An 18,924-nucleotide genomic window follows, 5' to 3' on the forward strand; every position below is an offset into this window, starting at 1 on the left:
AAAAGGTCTGGTCTATCATAATGTAGTAAATGTCTGGTCAGTCATAATGCAGTAAAGGTCTGGTCAGTCATAATGTAGTAAAGGTCTGGTCAGTGATAATGTGGTCAGTCATAATGTAGTAAAGGTCTGGTCAGTCATAATGTAGTAATGGTATGGTCAGTTATAATGTAGTAAAGGTCTGGTCAGTGATAATATTGTCAATCATAATGTAGTAAAGGTCTGGCCAGTGATAATATGGTCAATCATAATGTACTATTGGTCTGGTCAGTCATAATGTAGTAAAGGTCTGTTCAGTCATAATGTAGTAAAGGTCTGTTCAGTCATAATGTATTAAAGGTCTGGTCTATCATAATGTAGTAAATGTCTGGTCAGTCATAATGCAGTAAAGGTCTGGTCAGTCATAATGTAGTAAAGGTCTGGTCAGTGATAATGTAGTAAAAGTCTGGTCAGTCATAATGTAGTAAATGTATGGTCAATCATAATGTAGTAAATGTCTGGTCAGTGAAAATATGGTCAGTCTTAATGTAGTAAAGGTCTGTTCAGTCATAATGTAGTAAAGGTCTGTTCAGTCAAAATGTATTAAAGGTCTGGTCTATCATAATGTAGTAAATGTCTGGTCAGTCATAATGCAGTAAAGGTCTGGTCAGTCATAATGTAGTAAAGGTCTGGTCTGTGATAATGTAGTCAAAGTCTGGTCAGTCATAATGTAGTAAAGGTCTGGTCAGTGAAAATATGGTCAGGCATAATGTAGTAATGGTCTGTTCAGTCATAACGTATTAAAGGTCTGGTATATCATAATGTAGTAAATGTCTGGTCAGTCATAATGCAGTAAAGGTCTGGTCAGTCATAATGTAGTAAAGGTCTGGTCAGTGATAATGTAGTAAAAGTCTGGTCAGTCATAATGTAATAAATGTATGGTCAATCATAATGTAGTAAATGTATGGTCAATCATAATGTAGTAAATGTCTGGTCAGTGAAAATATGGTCAGTCTTAATGTAGTAAAGGTCTGTTCAGTCATAATGTAGTAAAGGTCTGTTCAGTCAAAATGTATTAAAGGTCTGGTCTATCATAATGTAGTAAATGTCTGGTCAGTCATAATGCAGTAAAGGTCTGGTCAGTTATAATGTAGTAAAGGTCTGGTCAGTCAAAATGTATTAAAGGTCTGGTCTATCATAATGTAGTAAATGTCTGGTCAGTCATAATGCAGTAAAGGTCTGGTCAGTCATAATGTAGTAAAGGTCTGGTCAGTAATAATGTAGTAAAAGTCTGGTCAGTCATAATGTAGTAAATGTATGGTCAATCATAATGTAGTAAAGGTCTGGTCAGTAAAAATATGGTCAGTCATAATGTAGTAAAGGTCTGGTCAGTGATAATATTGTCAATCATAATGTAGTAAAGGTCTGGTCAGTCATAATGCAGTAAAGGTCTGGTCAGTCATAATGTAGTAAAGGTCTGGTCAGTGATAATGTAGTAAAGGTCTGGTCAGTCATAATGCAGTAAAGGTCTGGTCAGTGAAAATATGGTCAGGCATAATGTAGTAATGGTCTGTTCAGTCATAATGTATTAAAGGTCTGGTCAATCATAATGTAGTAAATGTCTGGTCTGTCATAATGCAGTAAAGGTCTGGTCAGTGATAATGTAGTAAAAGTCTTGTCAGTCATAATGTAGTACATGTATGGTCAGTCATAATGTAGTAAAGGTCTGGTCAGTGAAAATATGGTCAGTCATAATGTAGTAAAGGTCTGTTCAGTCATAATGTAGTAAAGGTCTGTTCAGTCAAAATGTATTAAAGGTCTGGTCTATCATAATGTAGTATATGTCTGGCCAGTCATAATGCAGTAAAGGTCTGGTCAGTCATAATGTAGTAAAGGTCTGTTCAGTGATAATGTAGTAAAAGTCTGGTCAGTCATAATGTAGTAAATGTCTGGTCAGTCATAATGTAGTAAAGGCCTGTTCAGTCATAATGCAGTAAAGGTCTGGTCAGTCATAATGTAGTAAAGGTCTGGTCAGTGAAAATATGGTCAGTCATAATGTAGTAAAGGTCTGTTCAGTCATAATGTAGTAAAGGCCTGTTCAGTCATAATGCAGTAAAGGTCTGGTAGGCCATAATGTAGTAAAGGTCTGGTCAGTGATAATATGGTCAGTCATAATGTAGTAAAGGTCTGGTCAGTCATAATGTAGTAAAGGTCTGGTCAGTGATAATGTAGTAAAAGTCTGGTCAGTCATAATGTAGTAAAGGTCTGGTCAGTGAAAATATGGTCAGGCATAATTTAGTAATGGTCTGTTCAGTCATAATGTATTAAAGGTCTGGTCTATCATAATGTAGTAAATGTCTGGTCAGTCATAATGCAGTAAAGGTCTGGTCAGTCATAATGTAGTAAAGGTCTGGTCAGTGATAATGTAGTAAAAGTCTGGTCAGTCATAATGTAGTAAATGTATGGTCAATCATAATGTAGTAAAGGTCTGGTCAGTGAAAATATGGTCAGTCATAATGTAGTAAAGGTCTGTTCAGTCATAATGTAGTAAAGGTCTGTTCAGTCATAATGTATTAAAGGTCTGGTCTATCATAATGTAGTAAATGTCTGGTCAGTCATAATGCAGTAAAGGTCTGGTCAGTCATAATGTAGTAAAGGTCTGGTCAGTGATAATGTAGTAAAAGTCTGGTCAGTAATAATGCAGTAAAGGTCTGGTCAGTCATAATGTAGTGAAGGTCTGGTCAGTGATAATGTAGTAAAAGTCTGTTCAGTCATAATGTATTAAAGGTCTGGTCAGTTATAATGTGGTCAGTCATAATGTAGTAAAGGTCTGGTCAGTCATAATGTAGTACAAGTCTGGTCAGTTCCAATGTAGTAAAGGTCTGGTCAGTCATAATGTAGTAAAGGTATGGTCAGTTATAATGTAGTAAAGGTCTGGTCAGTGTATGGTCAGTCATAATGTAGTAAAGGTCTGGTCAGTGATAATATTGTCAATCATAATGTAGTAAAGGTCTGGTCAGTCATAATGCAGTAAAGGTCTGGTCAGTCATAATGTAGTAAAGGTCTGGTCAGTGATAATGTAGTAAAAGTCTGGTCAGTCATAATGCAGTAAATGTATGGTCGGTCATAATGTAGTAAAGGTCTGGTCAGTGAAAATATGGTCAGTCATAATGTAGTAAAGGTCTGTTCAGTCATAATGTAGTAAAGGTCTGTTCAGTCAAAATGTATTAAAGGTCTGGTCTATCATAATGTAGTATATGTCTGGTCAGTCATAATGCAGTAAAGGTCTGGTCAGTCATAATGTAGTAAAGGTCTGGTCAGTGATAATGTAGTAAAAGTCTGGTCAGTCATAATGTAGTAAATGTCTGGTCAGTCATAATGTAGTAAAGGCCTGTTCAGTCATAATGCAGTAAAGGTCTGGTCAGTCATAATGTAGTAAAGGTCTGGTCAGTGAAAATATGGTCAGTCATAATGTAGTAAAGGTCTGTTCAGTCATAATGTAGTAAAGGCCTGTTCAGTCATAATGCAGTAAAGGTCTGGTCAGTCATAATGTAGTAAAGGTCTGGTCAGTGATAATATGGTCAGTCATAATGTAGTAAAGGTCTGGTCAGTCATAATGTAGTAAAGGTCTGGTCAGTGATAATGTAGTAAAAGTCTGGTCAGTCATAATGTAGTAAAGGTCTGGTCAGTGAAAATATGGTCAGGCATAATTTAGTAATGGTCTGTTCAGTCATAATGTATTAAAGGTCTGGTCTATCATAATGTAGTAAATGTCTGGTCAGTCATAATGCAGTAAAGGTCTGGTCAGTCATAATGTAGTAAAGGTCTGGTCAGTGATAATGTAGTAAAAGTCTGGTCAGTCATAATGTAGTAAATGTCTGGTCAGTCATAATGCAGTAAAGGTCTGGTCAGTCATAATGTAGTGAAGGTCTGGTCAGTGATAATATGGTCAATCATAATGTAGTAAAGGTCTGGTCAGTGTATGGTCAGTCATAATGTAGTAAAGGTCTGGTCAGTGATAATATGGTCAATCATAATGTTTGTAAAGGTCTGGTCAGTCATAATGTATTAAAGGTCTGGTCAGTGATAATATGGTCAGTCATAATGTAGTAAAGGTCTGGTCAGTCATAATGTAGTAAAGGTCTGGTCGGTCATAATGTAGTCAAACATAATGTAGTAAAGGTCTGTTCAGTCATACTGTAGTCAATCATAATGTAGTAAAGGTCTGGTCAGTCATAATGTAGTAAAGGTCTGGTCAGTCATAATGTAGTAAAGGTCTGTTCAGTCATACTGTAGTCAATCATAATGTAGTAAAGGTCTGTTCAGTCATACTGTAGTCAATCATAATGTAGTAATGGTCTGGTCAGTCATAATGTAGTAAATCATAATGTAGTAAAGGTCTGGTCAGTCATAATGTGGTCAATCATAATGTAGTAAAGGTCTGGTCAGTCATAATGTAGTCAGTCATAATGTAGTAAAGGTCTGGTCAGTCATAATGTAGTACATGCGTTTTCTTACCAACGACCTGCGGCAGCGTGAAGGCCTCCAGTTCCAGCATGATGGTTCCTTTCTCGATGCAAGTCCGGAGCTCCATCAGGCTGTGGAGCGACAGCGTGGCCACGTGGGGTTTACTCCAACGCTCTCCTCCCTTCTCCACCTTCTCCTCAAACTTGATCCACCTGGGGGGGACACGACAGGTTTCACCATTCATATACCTTGTTATATTACACCATCTTCATATACCAAGCATGTAACAGTGCAAGATGTCAGTAGAGCAATATTACAAGCTAAACAGTTTATTAAAGGCATCTTAATAACTTCTACGAGATCAGTGTCCCCCCTGCGGGATGGTTGAGCTAACGTAAGCTAATGTGATTAGCATGAGGTTGTAAGTAACAAGAACATTTCACAGGACATAGACATATCTGATATGGGCAGAAAGCTTAAATTCTTGTTAATCGAACTGCATTGTCCAATTTACAGTAGCTATTACAGTGAAATAATCCATTCTATTGTTTGAGGAGAGTGCACAGTTATGAACTTGAAAATGTATTAATAAACCAATTAAGCACATTTGGGCAGTCTTGATACAACATTTTGAACAGATATGCAATGGGTCATTGGATCAGTCTAAAACGTTGCACGTGCACTGCTGCCATCTAGTGGCCAAAATCTAAATTGTGCCTGGGCTGGAATAATACATAATGGCCTTTCTCTTGCATTTCAAAGATGATGATACAAAACAAACAGAAAAAGACGTGTTTTCTTTGTACTATCAGCACTGCGTTCATCCACCTCTGGCCTGCTCGCCTCCCTACCACTGAGGAAGTACAGTTCCCGCTCAGCCCAGTCAAAACTGTTCGCTGCTCTGGCCCCCCAATGGTGGAACAAACTCCCTCACGACGCCAGGACAGCGGAGTCAATCACCACCTTCCGGAGACACCTGAAACCCCACCTCTTTAAGGAATACCTAGGATAGGATAAAGTAATCCTTCTCACCCCCCCCCCTTAAATGATTTAGATGCACTATTGTAAAGTGGCTGTTCCACTGGATGTCATAAGGTGAATTCACCAATTTGTAAGTCGCTCTGGATAAGAGCGTCTGCCAAATGACTTAAATGTAATGTAAATGTAATGTCTTACATTCTCCTACATTCATTTCACATTTCCACAAACTTAAACGTTTTTCCTTTCAAATGGTATCAAGAATATGCATATCCTTTCAAGAGTTTTTTTACGATGCATCGTTCCTACAACGGCTGAAGACGTAACATGCATTTCCCAAAACACCACGCAGAGGCAACGTTCCCCATGTCCATCATCGAGTCATATTTTGATACTGATAGATTCTAAAAAAAACAGTGCATTGGGATAGGCTTCTGGTTTCAAATTTGAATTATTCTACGATGTCAACGACGGATCAGCTCTGAGTAATATATGATTATCTAACACTGCTAATAGCCATTTTGAGGCAGATTTTTCTAATAATGCCTCAACGCACTGAATCACAGATTGTGGTTACACATCATGAAATACAGTATATTGAGGCAAAAAGTACATATTCTAGCTACAATAGCCTACAATTAGAAAAAATAACTCGATTGAACATAACATGTATTTCAATAGCCCATGATTGAGATCACCTTGAGATATCAGCTGATGTAAGAAGGGCTTTATGAATAAATTTGATATATGTAGTAAGTAATTTTGGCGGTCACAGAGAGACAGATAAACATCTTGATTCTATAAACAGCTTCATTCTATTGGTGGCAAGTAGGCTAGCGGTTAAGAGTATTGGGCCAGTAACCAAAAGGTTGCTGGTTTGCGTCCCTGAGCCACCTAGGTGAAAAATCTGTTGATGTACCCTTGAGCAAGGTACTTAACCCCAATTGCTCCTGTAAGTCACTCTGGATACGAGCTTCTACTAAAATGTCAAATGTATAAAAAAAATGAGTGGCAATCTTCTGCGAAAGGGCAAAAACACATCTAACAAATTACTTAGCTGTTCTATGAGTGGTCTGATGCTGTCAGTAAATAACAAGTGTTTTCAAGTGCAACTTCAGTAACAATGGTTTTGGGAAACAGCTTGGAGGTTTAATCATGCTCCGCGAAGGTTCTAACAATGAACTTAGCCTTAAGCTTAGATTCCATCGCTATGGGAAACCAGGACCTGGTCCATAACCTTGATCAACACTTTAAATTGGCCAGCTGTAAAGACATTGTAAAAACTAGGCTACTTTTGATCTAACAACACATTGGAAGAATCAAGGAGTAGGAGAGAGTGATTAAATACTATGTTTGATCTCTGAAGTCCACCGGAGAAATACTGTTCTGATCAGAACAGTGAGTTCAGTGGGATGATTAACCCTACCCTAATTACTGTTGATTAACCCTAACCCTAATTACTGTTGATTAACCGTAACCCTAATTACTGTTGATTAACCCTACCCTAATTACTGTTGATTAACCCTAACCCTAATTACAGTTGATTAACCCTAACCCTAATTACTGTTGATTAACCCAAACCCTAATTACTGTTGATTAACCGTAACCCTAATTACTGTTGATTAACCGTAACCCTAATTACTGTTGATTAACCCTCACCCTAATTACTGTTGATTAACCCTAACCCTAATTACTGATGATTAATCCTAACCCTAATTACGGTTGATGAGCTGCACCTGGTGCTGAGCTGAGTGGAAGAGGAACATTGCACATTATAAAACTGTCCTCAATAGAGCCCCACAGTGGACGTGTCATAATAACAATACAACCAAACAGGGTACCAATCATTTTTCCTCCATTCCTTAATCAATTAGGGGATTTTAGAAACACTTAAAATTGGCACGACCTGACCTTAGTTATCTTAGTTTTCTTTATTATTTTGGTTAGATCAGGGTGTGACGAGGGTGGTATGTGTGTTTTTATCATGTCTAGGTTTTTTTGTATATCTATAGGGTTTTGGTTTGTCTCGGTAGGTCTATGGTGGCCTGAATCGGTTCCCAATCAAAGACAGCTGTTCATCGTTGTCTCTGATTGGGGATCCTATTTAGGTTGCCATATATAGGCTCTTTTTTAATTTAAATTATTTTACTTTAGTTTATTTAGTAAATATTTTCTTAACTCTATTTTCTTCAAATCAAATTGTATTTGTCACATGCGCCAAATACAACCTTACCATGAAATGCTTAATTACAAGCCCTTAACCAACAACGCTGTTCAATAAATAGAGTTTAAAAAATATTTACTAAATAAACTAAAGTAAAAAATATATAATCAATCAAAAAGCAACACAAGAAATGTACATAACAATAATGAGGCTATATACAGGGGCTACCGATACTGAGTCAATGTGTGGGGGCACTGGTTAGTCGAGGTAATTGTAAATTGACTTTGCATAGATGATAAACAGCGAGTAGCAGCTGTGTAAAAAACAAAAAAGGGGGGGGTTAAATGTAAATTGTCCGGGTGGCCATTTGATTAGTTTTTCAGCAGTCTTAAGGCTTGGGTGTAGAAGATGAGTCTTATGGCTTGGGTGTAGAAGCTGTTAAGAAGCCTTTTGGTCCTAGACTTGGCAGTCTGGTACCTCTTGCTGTGCCGTAGCAGAGAGAACATGACTTTGGTGACTGGTGACTATGACTTTGGTGACTGGAATCTTGGACAATTTGTTAGGCCTTCCTCTGACACAGCCTAGAATATAGGTCCTGGATGTCAGGAAGCTTGGCCCCAATAATGTACTGGGCCATTTGCACTACCCTCTGTAGCGCCTTACGGTCAGATAGCCTATAGGGTGGAGACCTGAGACCTGTCTCATCATTGTCGGTGTCAGTGACTGTTGTGTCACAAGCAAACTTAATGATGGTGTTGGAGTCGTGCTCGGCCATACAGTCGTGGGTGAACAGGGAGTACAGGAGGGAACTAAGCACGCACCCCTGAGGGGTCCTAGTTTTGAGGATCAGCGTGTCAGATGTGTTGTTGCCTACTCCTAACACCTGGGGGTGGCCCGTCAGGAAGTCCAGGATACAGTTGCAGAGGGAGGTGTTTAGTCCCAGGGTCTTTAGTTTAGTGATAAGCTGTGTGGGCACTATGGTGTTGAACGCTGAGCTGTAATCAATGAACAGCATTCTCACATAGGTGTTCCTTTTGTCCAGGTGAGAAAGGGCAGTGTGGAGTGTGATTGAGATTGTGTCATCTGTGGATCTGTTGGGACAGTAAGCTAACTGGAGAGGGTCTAGGGTTTCTGGCATGATGGTGTTGATGTGTACCATGACCAGCCTTTCAAAGCACTTCATGGTTGCTACTGGGCAGTAATCATTTAGGCAGGGTAGCTTTGCTTTCTTGGGTACAGGGACTATGGTGGTCTGCTTGAAACATGTGGGTATTACAGACTCGGTCAGGGAGATGTTGAAAATGTCAGAGAAGACACTTGACAGTTGGTCCTTTCCAGTTGGTATCATATAGTGAATATGACTTATATGGTTGGAAGAGTTTCCAGTGATGAGCTTGAACTGGGTCTTGGGAGAGGGAGGTTTTTCAGGGAGTTGCCAAAGACCACAGCCAGAATTATAGATGTTGTAGATTCACCAATATTTTGCTCAACTCGGGTGCCTAACGACAGACCCTCAGCTCCTGTAATTATGTCGAGTGACACCCTCTCAGATAGTTCAGAGGTGGCCAATCCTGACTTGGGAATTCTTGTCACACAACTCTCTCATCAAATAGGACAGTCTAGATCAGCTCAGATTAGGAAGGAAGGTGAGAGGAAGGAGGATAGAGGGGCACATGCTCAGAGCACCAGTGCAGGCCAGACATTTAATGCCACACCCTCCCATAATTTATCTGGATTTAAGTTGGTCATGCAGTTTGATGTGAGAGAGCCCCCATGCTTCAGACAGGATGGGTCTGACAAGTACTCAGTACACCTGTTTTTGTGCTTGTCTCCACCCCCCTCCAGGTGTTGCCCATCATCCCCATCATCCCCAGTATCCTTATACCTGTGTTCTGTTTGTCTGTTGCCAGTTCCTTTTGTTTTGTCAAGCCTACCAGCGGTTTACCCATACTCCTGTCTGTCTCTAGTTCCTGTTCTTGCATTCCTGTTTTTTGACTATTTTGCTTGCCCTGACCCTGAGCCAGCCCGTCGTTCTGTACCTTGTTTTACCACCCTGGATTACTGACCTCTGCCTGACCCTGAACCTGCCTGCCGTTCTCTACCTTTCAGACTCTGCTATGGACTACTGACCTCTGCCTGACCCTGAGCCTGCCTGCCGTTCTCTACCTTTCAGACTCTGCTCTGGATTACTGACCTCTACCTGACCCTGAGCCTGTCTGCCGTTCTCTACCTTTCAGACTCTGCTATGGACTACTGACCTCTGCCTGACCCTGAGCCTGTCTACCGTTCTCTACCTTTCAGACTCTGCTCTGGACTACTGACCTCTGCCTGACCCTGAGCCTGCCTGCCGTTCCCTACCTTTCAGACTCTGCTCTGGATTACTGACCTCTACCTGACCCTGAGCCTGCCTGCCGTTCTCTACCTTTCAGACTCTGCTCTGGCCTACTGACCTCTGCCTGACCCTGAGCCTGTCTGCCATTGTCTACCTTTCAGACTCTGCTATGGACTACTGACCTCTGCCTGACCCTGAGCCTGTCTGCCGTTCTCTACCTTTCCGACTCTGCTATGGACTACTGACCTCAGCCTGACCTTGACCTGTCGTTTGCCTGCCACTCTGTTTTTGTAATAAACTTTTGTTACTTCGAAACTGTCTGCATCTGGATCTTCTCCTGAGCCATGACACATGCAAACTTTGATAAGTCTACTTGTTCATGTGCTATCGCAGAACACTCAGACAACAGACCGCAACACCCACCTAACCAACGGTACTCTTACAAGAAACACTGCAAGGTGTGTAATGGTACAACCACTCTACGCTTGCACACTGTAAAAGGGAGGGTCTGTGTTTGTCATGCTTTGAGTCAGGTCACTGGAAAACAAACTGTCTGTTGGTTAAGCCTCAAATTCTACTCAGCAAACTTTGATGCCATCTATCACAGTGCCATCTGTTTTGTCACCAAAGCCCCATATACCAGCCACCACTACGACCTGTATGTTCTCATCGGCTGGCCCTCGCTACATATTTGACGCCAGACCCACTGGCTCCAAGTCATATTTAAGTCTTTGCTAGGTAAAGCTCTGCCTTATCTCAGCTACCTGGTCAAGATAACAACACCCACCTATAGCACGCGCTCCAGCAGGTATAGCTCACTGGTCATCCCCAAAGCCAACACCTACTTTGGCTGCCTTTCCTTCCAGTTCTCTGCTGCCAATGACTGGAATGAGTTGCTGAAGTTGACTTTTATCTCCCTCACTAACTTTAAACATCAGCTATCTGTGCAGCTAACCGATCGCTGCAGCTGTCGACAGCCCATATGTAAATCGCCCATCCAATCTCCATACCTCATCCCCATAGTTTTTATTAATTTTTTTGCTATTTTGCACACCAGTATTTCCACTTGCACCTGCTCATCTGCTCATTTATCACTCCAGTGTTAATCTGCTAAATTGTAATTACTTCACTACTATGGCCTATGTATTGCCTTACCCCCTCACTCCATTTGCACACACTGTATATATACTTTTTTTCTATTGTGTTATTGACTGTATGTTTGTTTATTCCATGTAACTCTGTGTTGTTTGTGTTGCGCTGCTTTGCTTTATCTTGGCCAGGTCACAGTTGTAAATGAGAACTTGTTCTCAACTGGCCTACCTGGTTAAATAAAATAATATATAAAACATGACTAGTCTGACATGTTGACAGAGTGAAGAAATGCCCAGAAAATAGGGACAGTCAAACTCAACCAGGCTGTCACACTCCTTGCTAAACTCCTTGCTAAACAACAGCATCTAGTATGGGGGGGCTTCCCAACAATGTGCCATTGTCTCCAGGGAGCACTATTGTGGATCGAACCCACTTCATCCAAGACCATGCCACAAAACATCATGGTTGGCCGAGTCATCACAGCCATGTGGGGTAACAGGTGGGTGCCCATGAAATTCACTACCTATCGGACAAACCTATCACTCTGAAGATAAAGTGCAAGCTGGCTGATGTGTCTGCCTTTCTGGAGGACTTCACCGTTTTCCAAGGCTCCTGCAAGATGGAATAGGGAACTCTAGGGACACAGCCCATCACAACCTGCTCCATGGATTTGAAGCAGAGACTGCTAGATGTAGGGTTGGGAGAGGTTGACATTAACCCTGTAAAGTTGGTCAAGCAACAAGAGTGGGATTAGTTTAGTTACTTATTAACTACAATGATGTGTTCTCCAAGAGCTCTCCGGGTTGTGACAAAGGCAAAGGCTTTGAGCATCGAATTCGGCTCACAGATGACAGACCATTTTGCCTACCATATCGTAGGGTTCCGCCTGCCGACTACCAGAAACTACAAAAAGTATTGACGGAAATGGAAGAACAGGAAATAATCAGGAAATCCATCAGCGAATACGCGTCCACTCTAGTAATGGTGTGGAAGAAAGACGATGGGCTCCGTCTATGTAAAGATTTCAGATGGCTAAATGCAAGACACTCAAAGATGCACACCCACTTCCACACCAATCTGATTGTCTTGCAGCCCTAGGGGGCAACACCTACATCAGTACGATGGACTTGACATCAGGCTTTTACAACATACCTATGTGTGAGGAGGATAAAAAGTATACAGCCTTCACTACCCCACTGGGTCTGCATGAATACAATTGAATGCAGCAGGGCCTATGCAATAGTGCATTTTCCTTTATGAGGATGATGCTCAGCATTCTTTGGGATCTAAACTTCAGTAGCCTGCTGTGTTACTTAGACGACCTCCTAGTGTTGGATAGATTAAAGCTGGTGTTCCAGAGACTAAGACAACCTGATTTTGAGCCCAAAGAAATGCATATTCCTGCGGAAGTCGTGAGATATTTGGGTCATGTCATTAATGATGATGGGATGGTTGTGGATCCAACAAAGGTGGATGTGAAATCAAAGATGAAGGATCTAATGGAGAAAGATCCGTGCATGCCCTAAGTATGAAGGATGCCCTAAGTACGAAGGGTCAAATCCTTCCTAGGAATTATATTCTACAATCAACATTTAATTTCAAACTGTTCTGCTATTGCCAAGCCACTCTTCCTGTGCAGACACTCAAGTTTTTGGCCTTGAAATGTACTGTGTGTGAACATTTTAGCCACTGGCTCAAGGGACATTCATTTTCAGTTTGATCTGATAATAATCTCCTCATGTACATAATGACTAAACCAAAACCCGACGCATGCGAGCAACGCTGGGTCGCTACATTGGCTCCCTGTGAACAACGCTGGGTAGCTACATTGACTCCCTGTGTCACATAGTGTCACATAGTGAAAAAACAAGCTGGGAAAATCTCTGGAAATCAGTCCGACAGCTGTCCTTTAACCTGTGTCTCTGCAGTAGTGAAAGCGATCTGTGAAGTCTATAATTAGTGGGATGTAGCGACTGAAGCTCGAGCGGTTAAGTTAGTGCAGTCTACGCAACAACTCATATCTCCAGGCCAAGACTCCCTTCCTGCTAGTCTTTCGAGGAGCTTCAGCGGAGCCAAGAACTTGATCCTACAATTTCAAGGGCTATCCTGTTTGTCAAACGCAAAAGACGGCCTTCACGACGAGAGAGGGATGGATTTCATTCACAAAGACTTGCACACATCAAGCAGTGGGAAAAGCTCAGGGTCCAAGATGGAGTGCTTTACAGGGTGACAAATGACCCTTTGAGCAAACAAAAGACACATCACATCAAGCTCGAACTCTTAATTTGGCAAGGCAACATTTATTCTGGCCCAAGATGGAGCATTATGTAAAGGAGTATGACAGGTGCTGTCGGAGATGCATCCTCCTGAGCCGTCTGCTCGCCTTGAAAGCATCAAAACGCTTATAGAGTTAGTATGTCTCTACCTTTGGAGTTCTGAGGACAACAGGCAGCGCTCAGGGGATGTACAGTGGTTCTTATTTTAAAAGTTAAGAATTTATGGTGCCATTCTGTCATTGCACCACACTACCTTCGAGGGGGAGTTAGAACACTGATCTATCGGTTGTCTAAACTGTGGCAATTGATGGAGGTGTTTTCAGTCTGAGAGTCTCTCCTCTGGCACAAGAGTCCTGCATCAGTCAACAACAACAACTGTCAGTGGTCCTGGAGTTGAGAGAACTTTTTTTTATTTAAACAGGCAAGTCAGTTAATTTCATATGGCTGCAGGGGCAGTATTGAGTAGCATTGTAAACAGCCAGCTCCTCAGTCTCAGTTGCTAATATATGCATATTATTATTAGTATTGGATAGAACACACTCTAAAGTTTCCAAAGGAAAATCTAAACAGGAAGTGGCTTCTATTTTGAAAACTCCATGTCCCATAGCTTCCCTTTGCTGGATTTAGAGGGATATGAAGCAGATTCCTTTTCCTATCGCTTCCTCAAGGTGTCAACAGTCTTCAGACATTGTTTCGGGCTTTGATTTTGAAAAAATTAGCCAGAACGATAACATCGCGTAGAGTGGTCACATGAGTTTTGCTTGCGCAACAGAATTCGGACAGCCCTTTTCATTCCCTCTCCTACTGTGAAAGACATTTGCGGTTGATATATTATCGATTATATATTTTAGAAACAACTGAGGATTGATTTAAAAAAAACGTTTGACAAGTTTCTGTGGACATAATGTAAACTATTTGGAATCTTTGTCTGCGTTGTCTTGACCGCTCTTTCCTGTGGATTTCTGAACATAACGCGACAAACAAATGGAGGTATTTTGGATATAAAAATCATCTTTATGTAACAAACGGAACATTTGTTGTGTAACTGGGAGTCTCGTGAGTGAAAACATCCGAAGATCATCAAAGGTAAACTATTCATTTGATTGCTTTTCTGATTTTCGTGACCGGGTTAGCCCTAACCCTAACCCTAACACTAACCCTAACCTGATGCTAAATGTACTTAATGTTTTATCGTGCGATCGATAAACTTATACAAAAGCTTGGATTGCTTTCGTTGTAAAGCATAATATCAAAATCTGACATGACAGGTGGATTAACAAAAGGCTAAGCTGTGTTTTCCTATATTGCACTTGTGATTTCATGAATTTCTAGTAATATTTATTGTATGTAGCGCTATGCTATTCAGCGGTTGTTGATGACACTTACCCCGATAGGGGGATTGCAGCCATAACAGGTTTTAAGAACAAATTCTTATTTACAATGACTTCCTAGGAACAGTGGGTTAACTGCCTTGTTCAGGGGCAGAACGACATGTTTACCATGTCAGCTCAGGGATTTTATCTAGCAACCTTTCGGTTACTGGCCTAACGCTCTAACCACTAGGCTACCTGCCACCTTGGGTAAATACAAGTGGGGGAATTTCATTTGACATGTGGACTGACGATTTTCCCAAAAATAGGCATGGTGGGCTTTTGGTTTCTCCCCTCTTAAAACAGAAATAAATAATTCTAAATAACCAGCCAAGCAGAAGCATTACAAAACTCAGAAATAGAGATAAAATTAATCCCTTAATCCCTCACGCATTTTCTTCTGTAATCCACAGGCTCAAACACAGTCAAAACAGCCAGACAAAAAAATCCAAATTGTATCCGTAAAGTTCATAGAAACATGTCAAATGAGGTTTATATTCAATCCGCAGGTTGTTTTTAGCCTAAATGATCTATAATATTTAAACCGGACAATAACGTCACTATAAAAGGTAAACAAGAAATGCACTCTTTCAGGATTGCGCATGAAAAAGCTCTGTAACACATCAGGGTCCACTCATTCAGACTGGTCTTAATCCCTCATTTATTAGAATACAAGCCTGAAACAATTTCTAAAGACTGTTGACATCTAGTGGAAGGCATAGGAACTGCAAATTGAGTCCTAAATCAATGGATACTGTAATGGCATTGAATAGAAAACTGCAAAACAAAAACAAACAAAAAACTTCCCGACTGGATTTTTCTCTGGGTTATGCCTGCCAAATCAGTTATGTTATACTCACAGACACTATTTTAACAGTTTTGGAAACTTTAGAGTGTTTTCTATCCAAATCTACCAGTCATATGCATATCCTATCTTCTGGGCCCGAGTAGCAGGCGGTTTAATTTGGGCATGCTTTTCATCCAAATTCCGAATGCTGGCTCCTACCCTGGAGAGGTTAAAATCAATCCAGTTCTGTTCTAACTAAAAAAAAATTATGAATTCTGTAGTACAGCCATTATTAAACAAGTTAAATGCTTCTCAAAGATGCCCTCTGGTGGTCAAACTAGCACTAACTAGCATTAATGGCAACAATGGCTGACACTTAAATAACATGCCATAGAATTCTACGACAGTCCACAAGGTGTGTAGTCAACTTTTTCACTCCGGACGCTTTATCTGGACACGATTCGTCAGGACCTCCAACACCCGAAGCTAAGTAGTAACATTAACATGATGCCTTCTAATTGCAGTCGCTGTACTCGCCTTACGGCGAGGATAGCTGTGCTACAAGCCCGGCTTCAGACGCAATCGTTAGGCAAGGGTAATTTCAGTGTAGGAAAGGATGAAACAGCGTCTGTGCCACCAGCAAGTACAGATAGTAGTATAAATCCCCTGGCACAGTCCCCGCAGCCGGACAACTTTCTCACGGTTTCTGGAAGGAAATGCTGTAGGAACGCTCAACCGGTGTCGCTCATTCAGCCGACAGAAACTTTCAACCGGTTTTCCCCATTAAGTAGCGAGTCGGAGTCAGAGGCCGAGCCTTCTCTGGTCTATACTCCTCCCGTTACGGGGTCTGAGACGCCGAAGCTTCCCACCATTAGCTCTGACAAATTGAAAACTCTAGTCATTGGCGACTCCATTACCCGCAGTATTAGACTTAAAACGAATCATCCAGCGATCATACACTGTTTACCGGGGGCAGGGCTACCGACGTTAAGGCTAATCTGAAGATGGTGCTGGCTAAAGCTAAAACTGGCGAGTGTAGAGAGTATAGAGATATTGTTATCCACGTCGGCACCAACGATGTTAGGATGAAACAGTCAGAGATCACCAAGCGCAACATAGCTTCTGCGTGTAAATCAGCTAGAAAGATGTGTCGGCATCGAGTAATTGTCTCTGGCCCCCTCCCAGTTAGGGGGAGTGATGAGCTCTACAGCAGAGTCTCACAACTCAATCGCTGGTTGAAAACTGTTTTCTGCCCCTCCGAAAAGTTAGAATTTGTAGATAATTGGCCCTCTTTTTGGGACTCACCCACAAACAGGACCAAGCCTGACCTGCTGAGGAGTGACGGACTCCATCCAAGCTGGAGGGGTGCTCTCATCTTATCTACCAACATAGACAGGGCTCTAACTCCTCTAGCTCCACAATGAAACAGGGTGCAGGCCAGGCAGCAGGCTGTTAGCCAGCCTGCCAGCATAGTGGAGTCTGCCACTAGCATAGTCAGTGTAGTCAGCTCAGCTATTACCATTGAGACCGTGTCTGTGCCTCGACCTAGGTTGCGCAAAACTAAACATGGCGGTGTTCGCCTTACCAATCTCACTAAGATAAAGACCACCTCCATTCCTGTCATTATTGAAAGAGATCATGATACCTCACATCTCAAAATAGGGCTACTTAATGTTAGATCCCTTACTTCAAAGGCAATTATAGTCAATGAACTAATCACTGATCATAATCTTGATGTGATTGGCCTGACTGAAACATGGCTTAAGCCTGATGAATTTACTGTGTTAAATGAGGCCTCACCTCCTGGCTACACTAGTGACCATATCCCCGTGCATCCCGCAAAGGCGGAGGTGTTGCTAACATTTACGATAGCAAATTTCAATTTACAAAAAAAAATGACGTTTTCGTCTTTTGAGCTTCTAGTCATGAAATCTATGCAGCCTACTCAATCACTTTTTATAGCTACTGTTTACAGGCCTCCTGGGTCATATACAGCGTTCCTCACTGAGTTCCCTGAATTCCTATCGGACCTTGTAGTCATAGCAGATAATATTCTAATCTTTGGTGACTTTAATATTCACATGGAAAAGTCCACAGACCCACTCCAAAAGGCTTTCGGAGCCATCATCGACTCAGTGGGTTTTGTCCAACATGTCTCTGGACCCACTCACTGTCACAGTCATACGCTGGACCTAGTTTTGTCCCATGGAATAAATGTTGTGGATCTTAATGTTTTTCCTCATAATCCAGGACTATCGGACCACCATTTTATTACGTTTGCAATTGCAACAAATAATCTGCTCAGACCCCAACCAAGGAACATCAAAAGTCGTGCTATAAATTCACAGACAACACAAAGATTCCTTGATGTCCTTCCAGATTCCCTCTGTCTACCCAATGACACCAGAGGACAAAAATCAGTTAACCACCTAACTGAGGAACTCAATTTAACCTTGCGCAATACCCTAGATGCAGTTGCACCCCTAAAAACTAAAAACATTTCTCATAAGAAACTAGCTCCCTGGTACACAGAAAATACCCGAGCTCTGAAGCAAGCTTCCAGAAAATTGGAACGGAAATGGCGCCACACCAAACTGGAAGTCTTCCGTCTAGCTTGGAAAGACAGTACCGTGCAGTACCGAAGAGCCCTTACTGCTGCTCGATCATCCTATTTTTCTAACTTAATTGAGGACAATAAGAACAATCCAAAATTCCTTTTTGATACGGTCGCAAAGCTAACTAAAAAGCAGCATTCCCCAAGAGAGGATGACTTTCACTTTAGCAGTGATAAATTCATGAACTTCTTTGAGGAAAAAATTATGATTATTAGAAAGCAAATTACAGACTCCTCTTTAAATCTGCGTATTCCTTCAAAGCTCAGTTGTCCTGAGTCTGCACAACTCTGCGTGGACCTAGGATCAAGAGAGACGCTCAAGTGTTTTAGTACTATATCTCTTGACACAATGATGAAAATAATCATGGCCTCTAAACCTTCAAGCTGCTTACTGGACCCTATTCCAACTAAACTACTGAAAGAGCTGCTTCCTGTGCTTGGCCCTCCTATGTTGAACATAATAAACGGCTCTCTATCCACCGGATGTGTACCAAACTCACTAAAAGTGGCAGTAATAAAGCCTCTCTTGAAAAAGCCAAACCTTGACCCAGAAAATATAAAAAACTATCGGCCTATATCGAATCTTCCATTCCTCTCAAAAATCTTAGAAAAGGCTGTTGCTCAGCAACTCACTGCCTTCCTGAAGACAAACAATGTATATGAAATGCTTCAGTCTGGTTTTAGACCCCATCATAGCACTGAGACGGCACTTGTGAAGGTGGTAAATGACATTTTAATGGCATCGGACCGAGGCTCTGCATCTGTCCCCGTGCTCCTAGACCTTAGTGCTGCTTTTGATACCATCGATCACCACATTCTTTTGGAGAGATTGGAAACCCAAATTGGTCTACACGGACAAGTTCTGGCC

At 41.5% G+C, this 18,924-nt stretch overlaps 1 protein-coding gene across 5 annotated transcripts in view; it reads right to left on the minus strand.

Annotated features, from left to right (window-relative positions):
- slc4a4a (solute carrier family 4 member 4a) overlaps positions 1-18,924 on the minus strand; it is a 423,147-nt gene that overhangs the window by 220,816 nt on the left and 183,407 nt on the right. For all 5 annotated transcript variants that reach the window (XM_064927355.1, XM_064927285.1, XM_064927513.1 and 2 more), the window contains one exon: positions 4,495-4,655. In XM_064927355.1, the coding sequence (XP_064783427.1) occupies positions 4,495-4,655 (161 nt within the window). The remainder of the gene's footprint in view (positions 1-4,494; positions 4,656-18,924) is intronic.

This window comes from Oncorhynchus masou, chromosome 1 (assembly GCF_036934945.1).
Source record: "Oncorhynchus masou masou isolate Uvic2021 chromosome 1, UVic_Omas_1.1, whole genome shotgun sequence".
Lineage (NCBI taxonomy): Eukaryota > Metazoa > Chordata > Actinopteri > Salmoniformes > Salmonidae > Oncorhynchus > Oncorhynchus masou.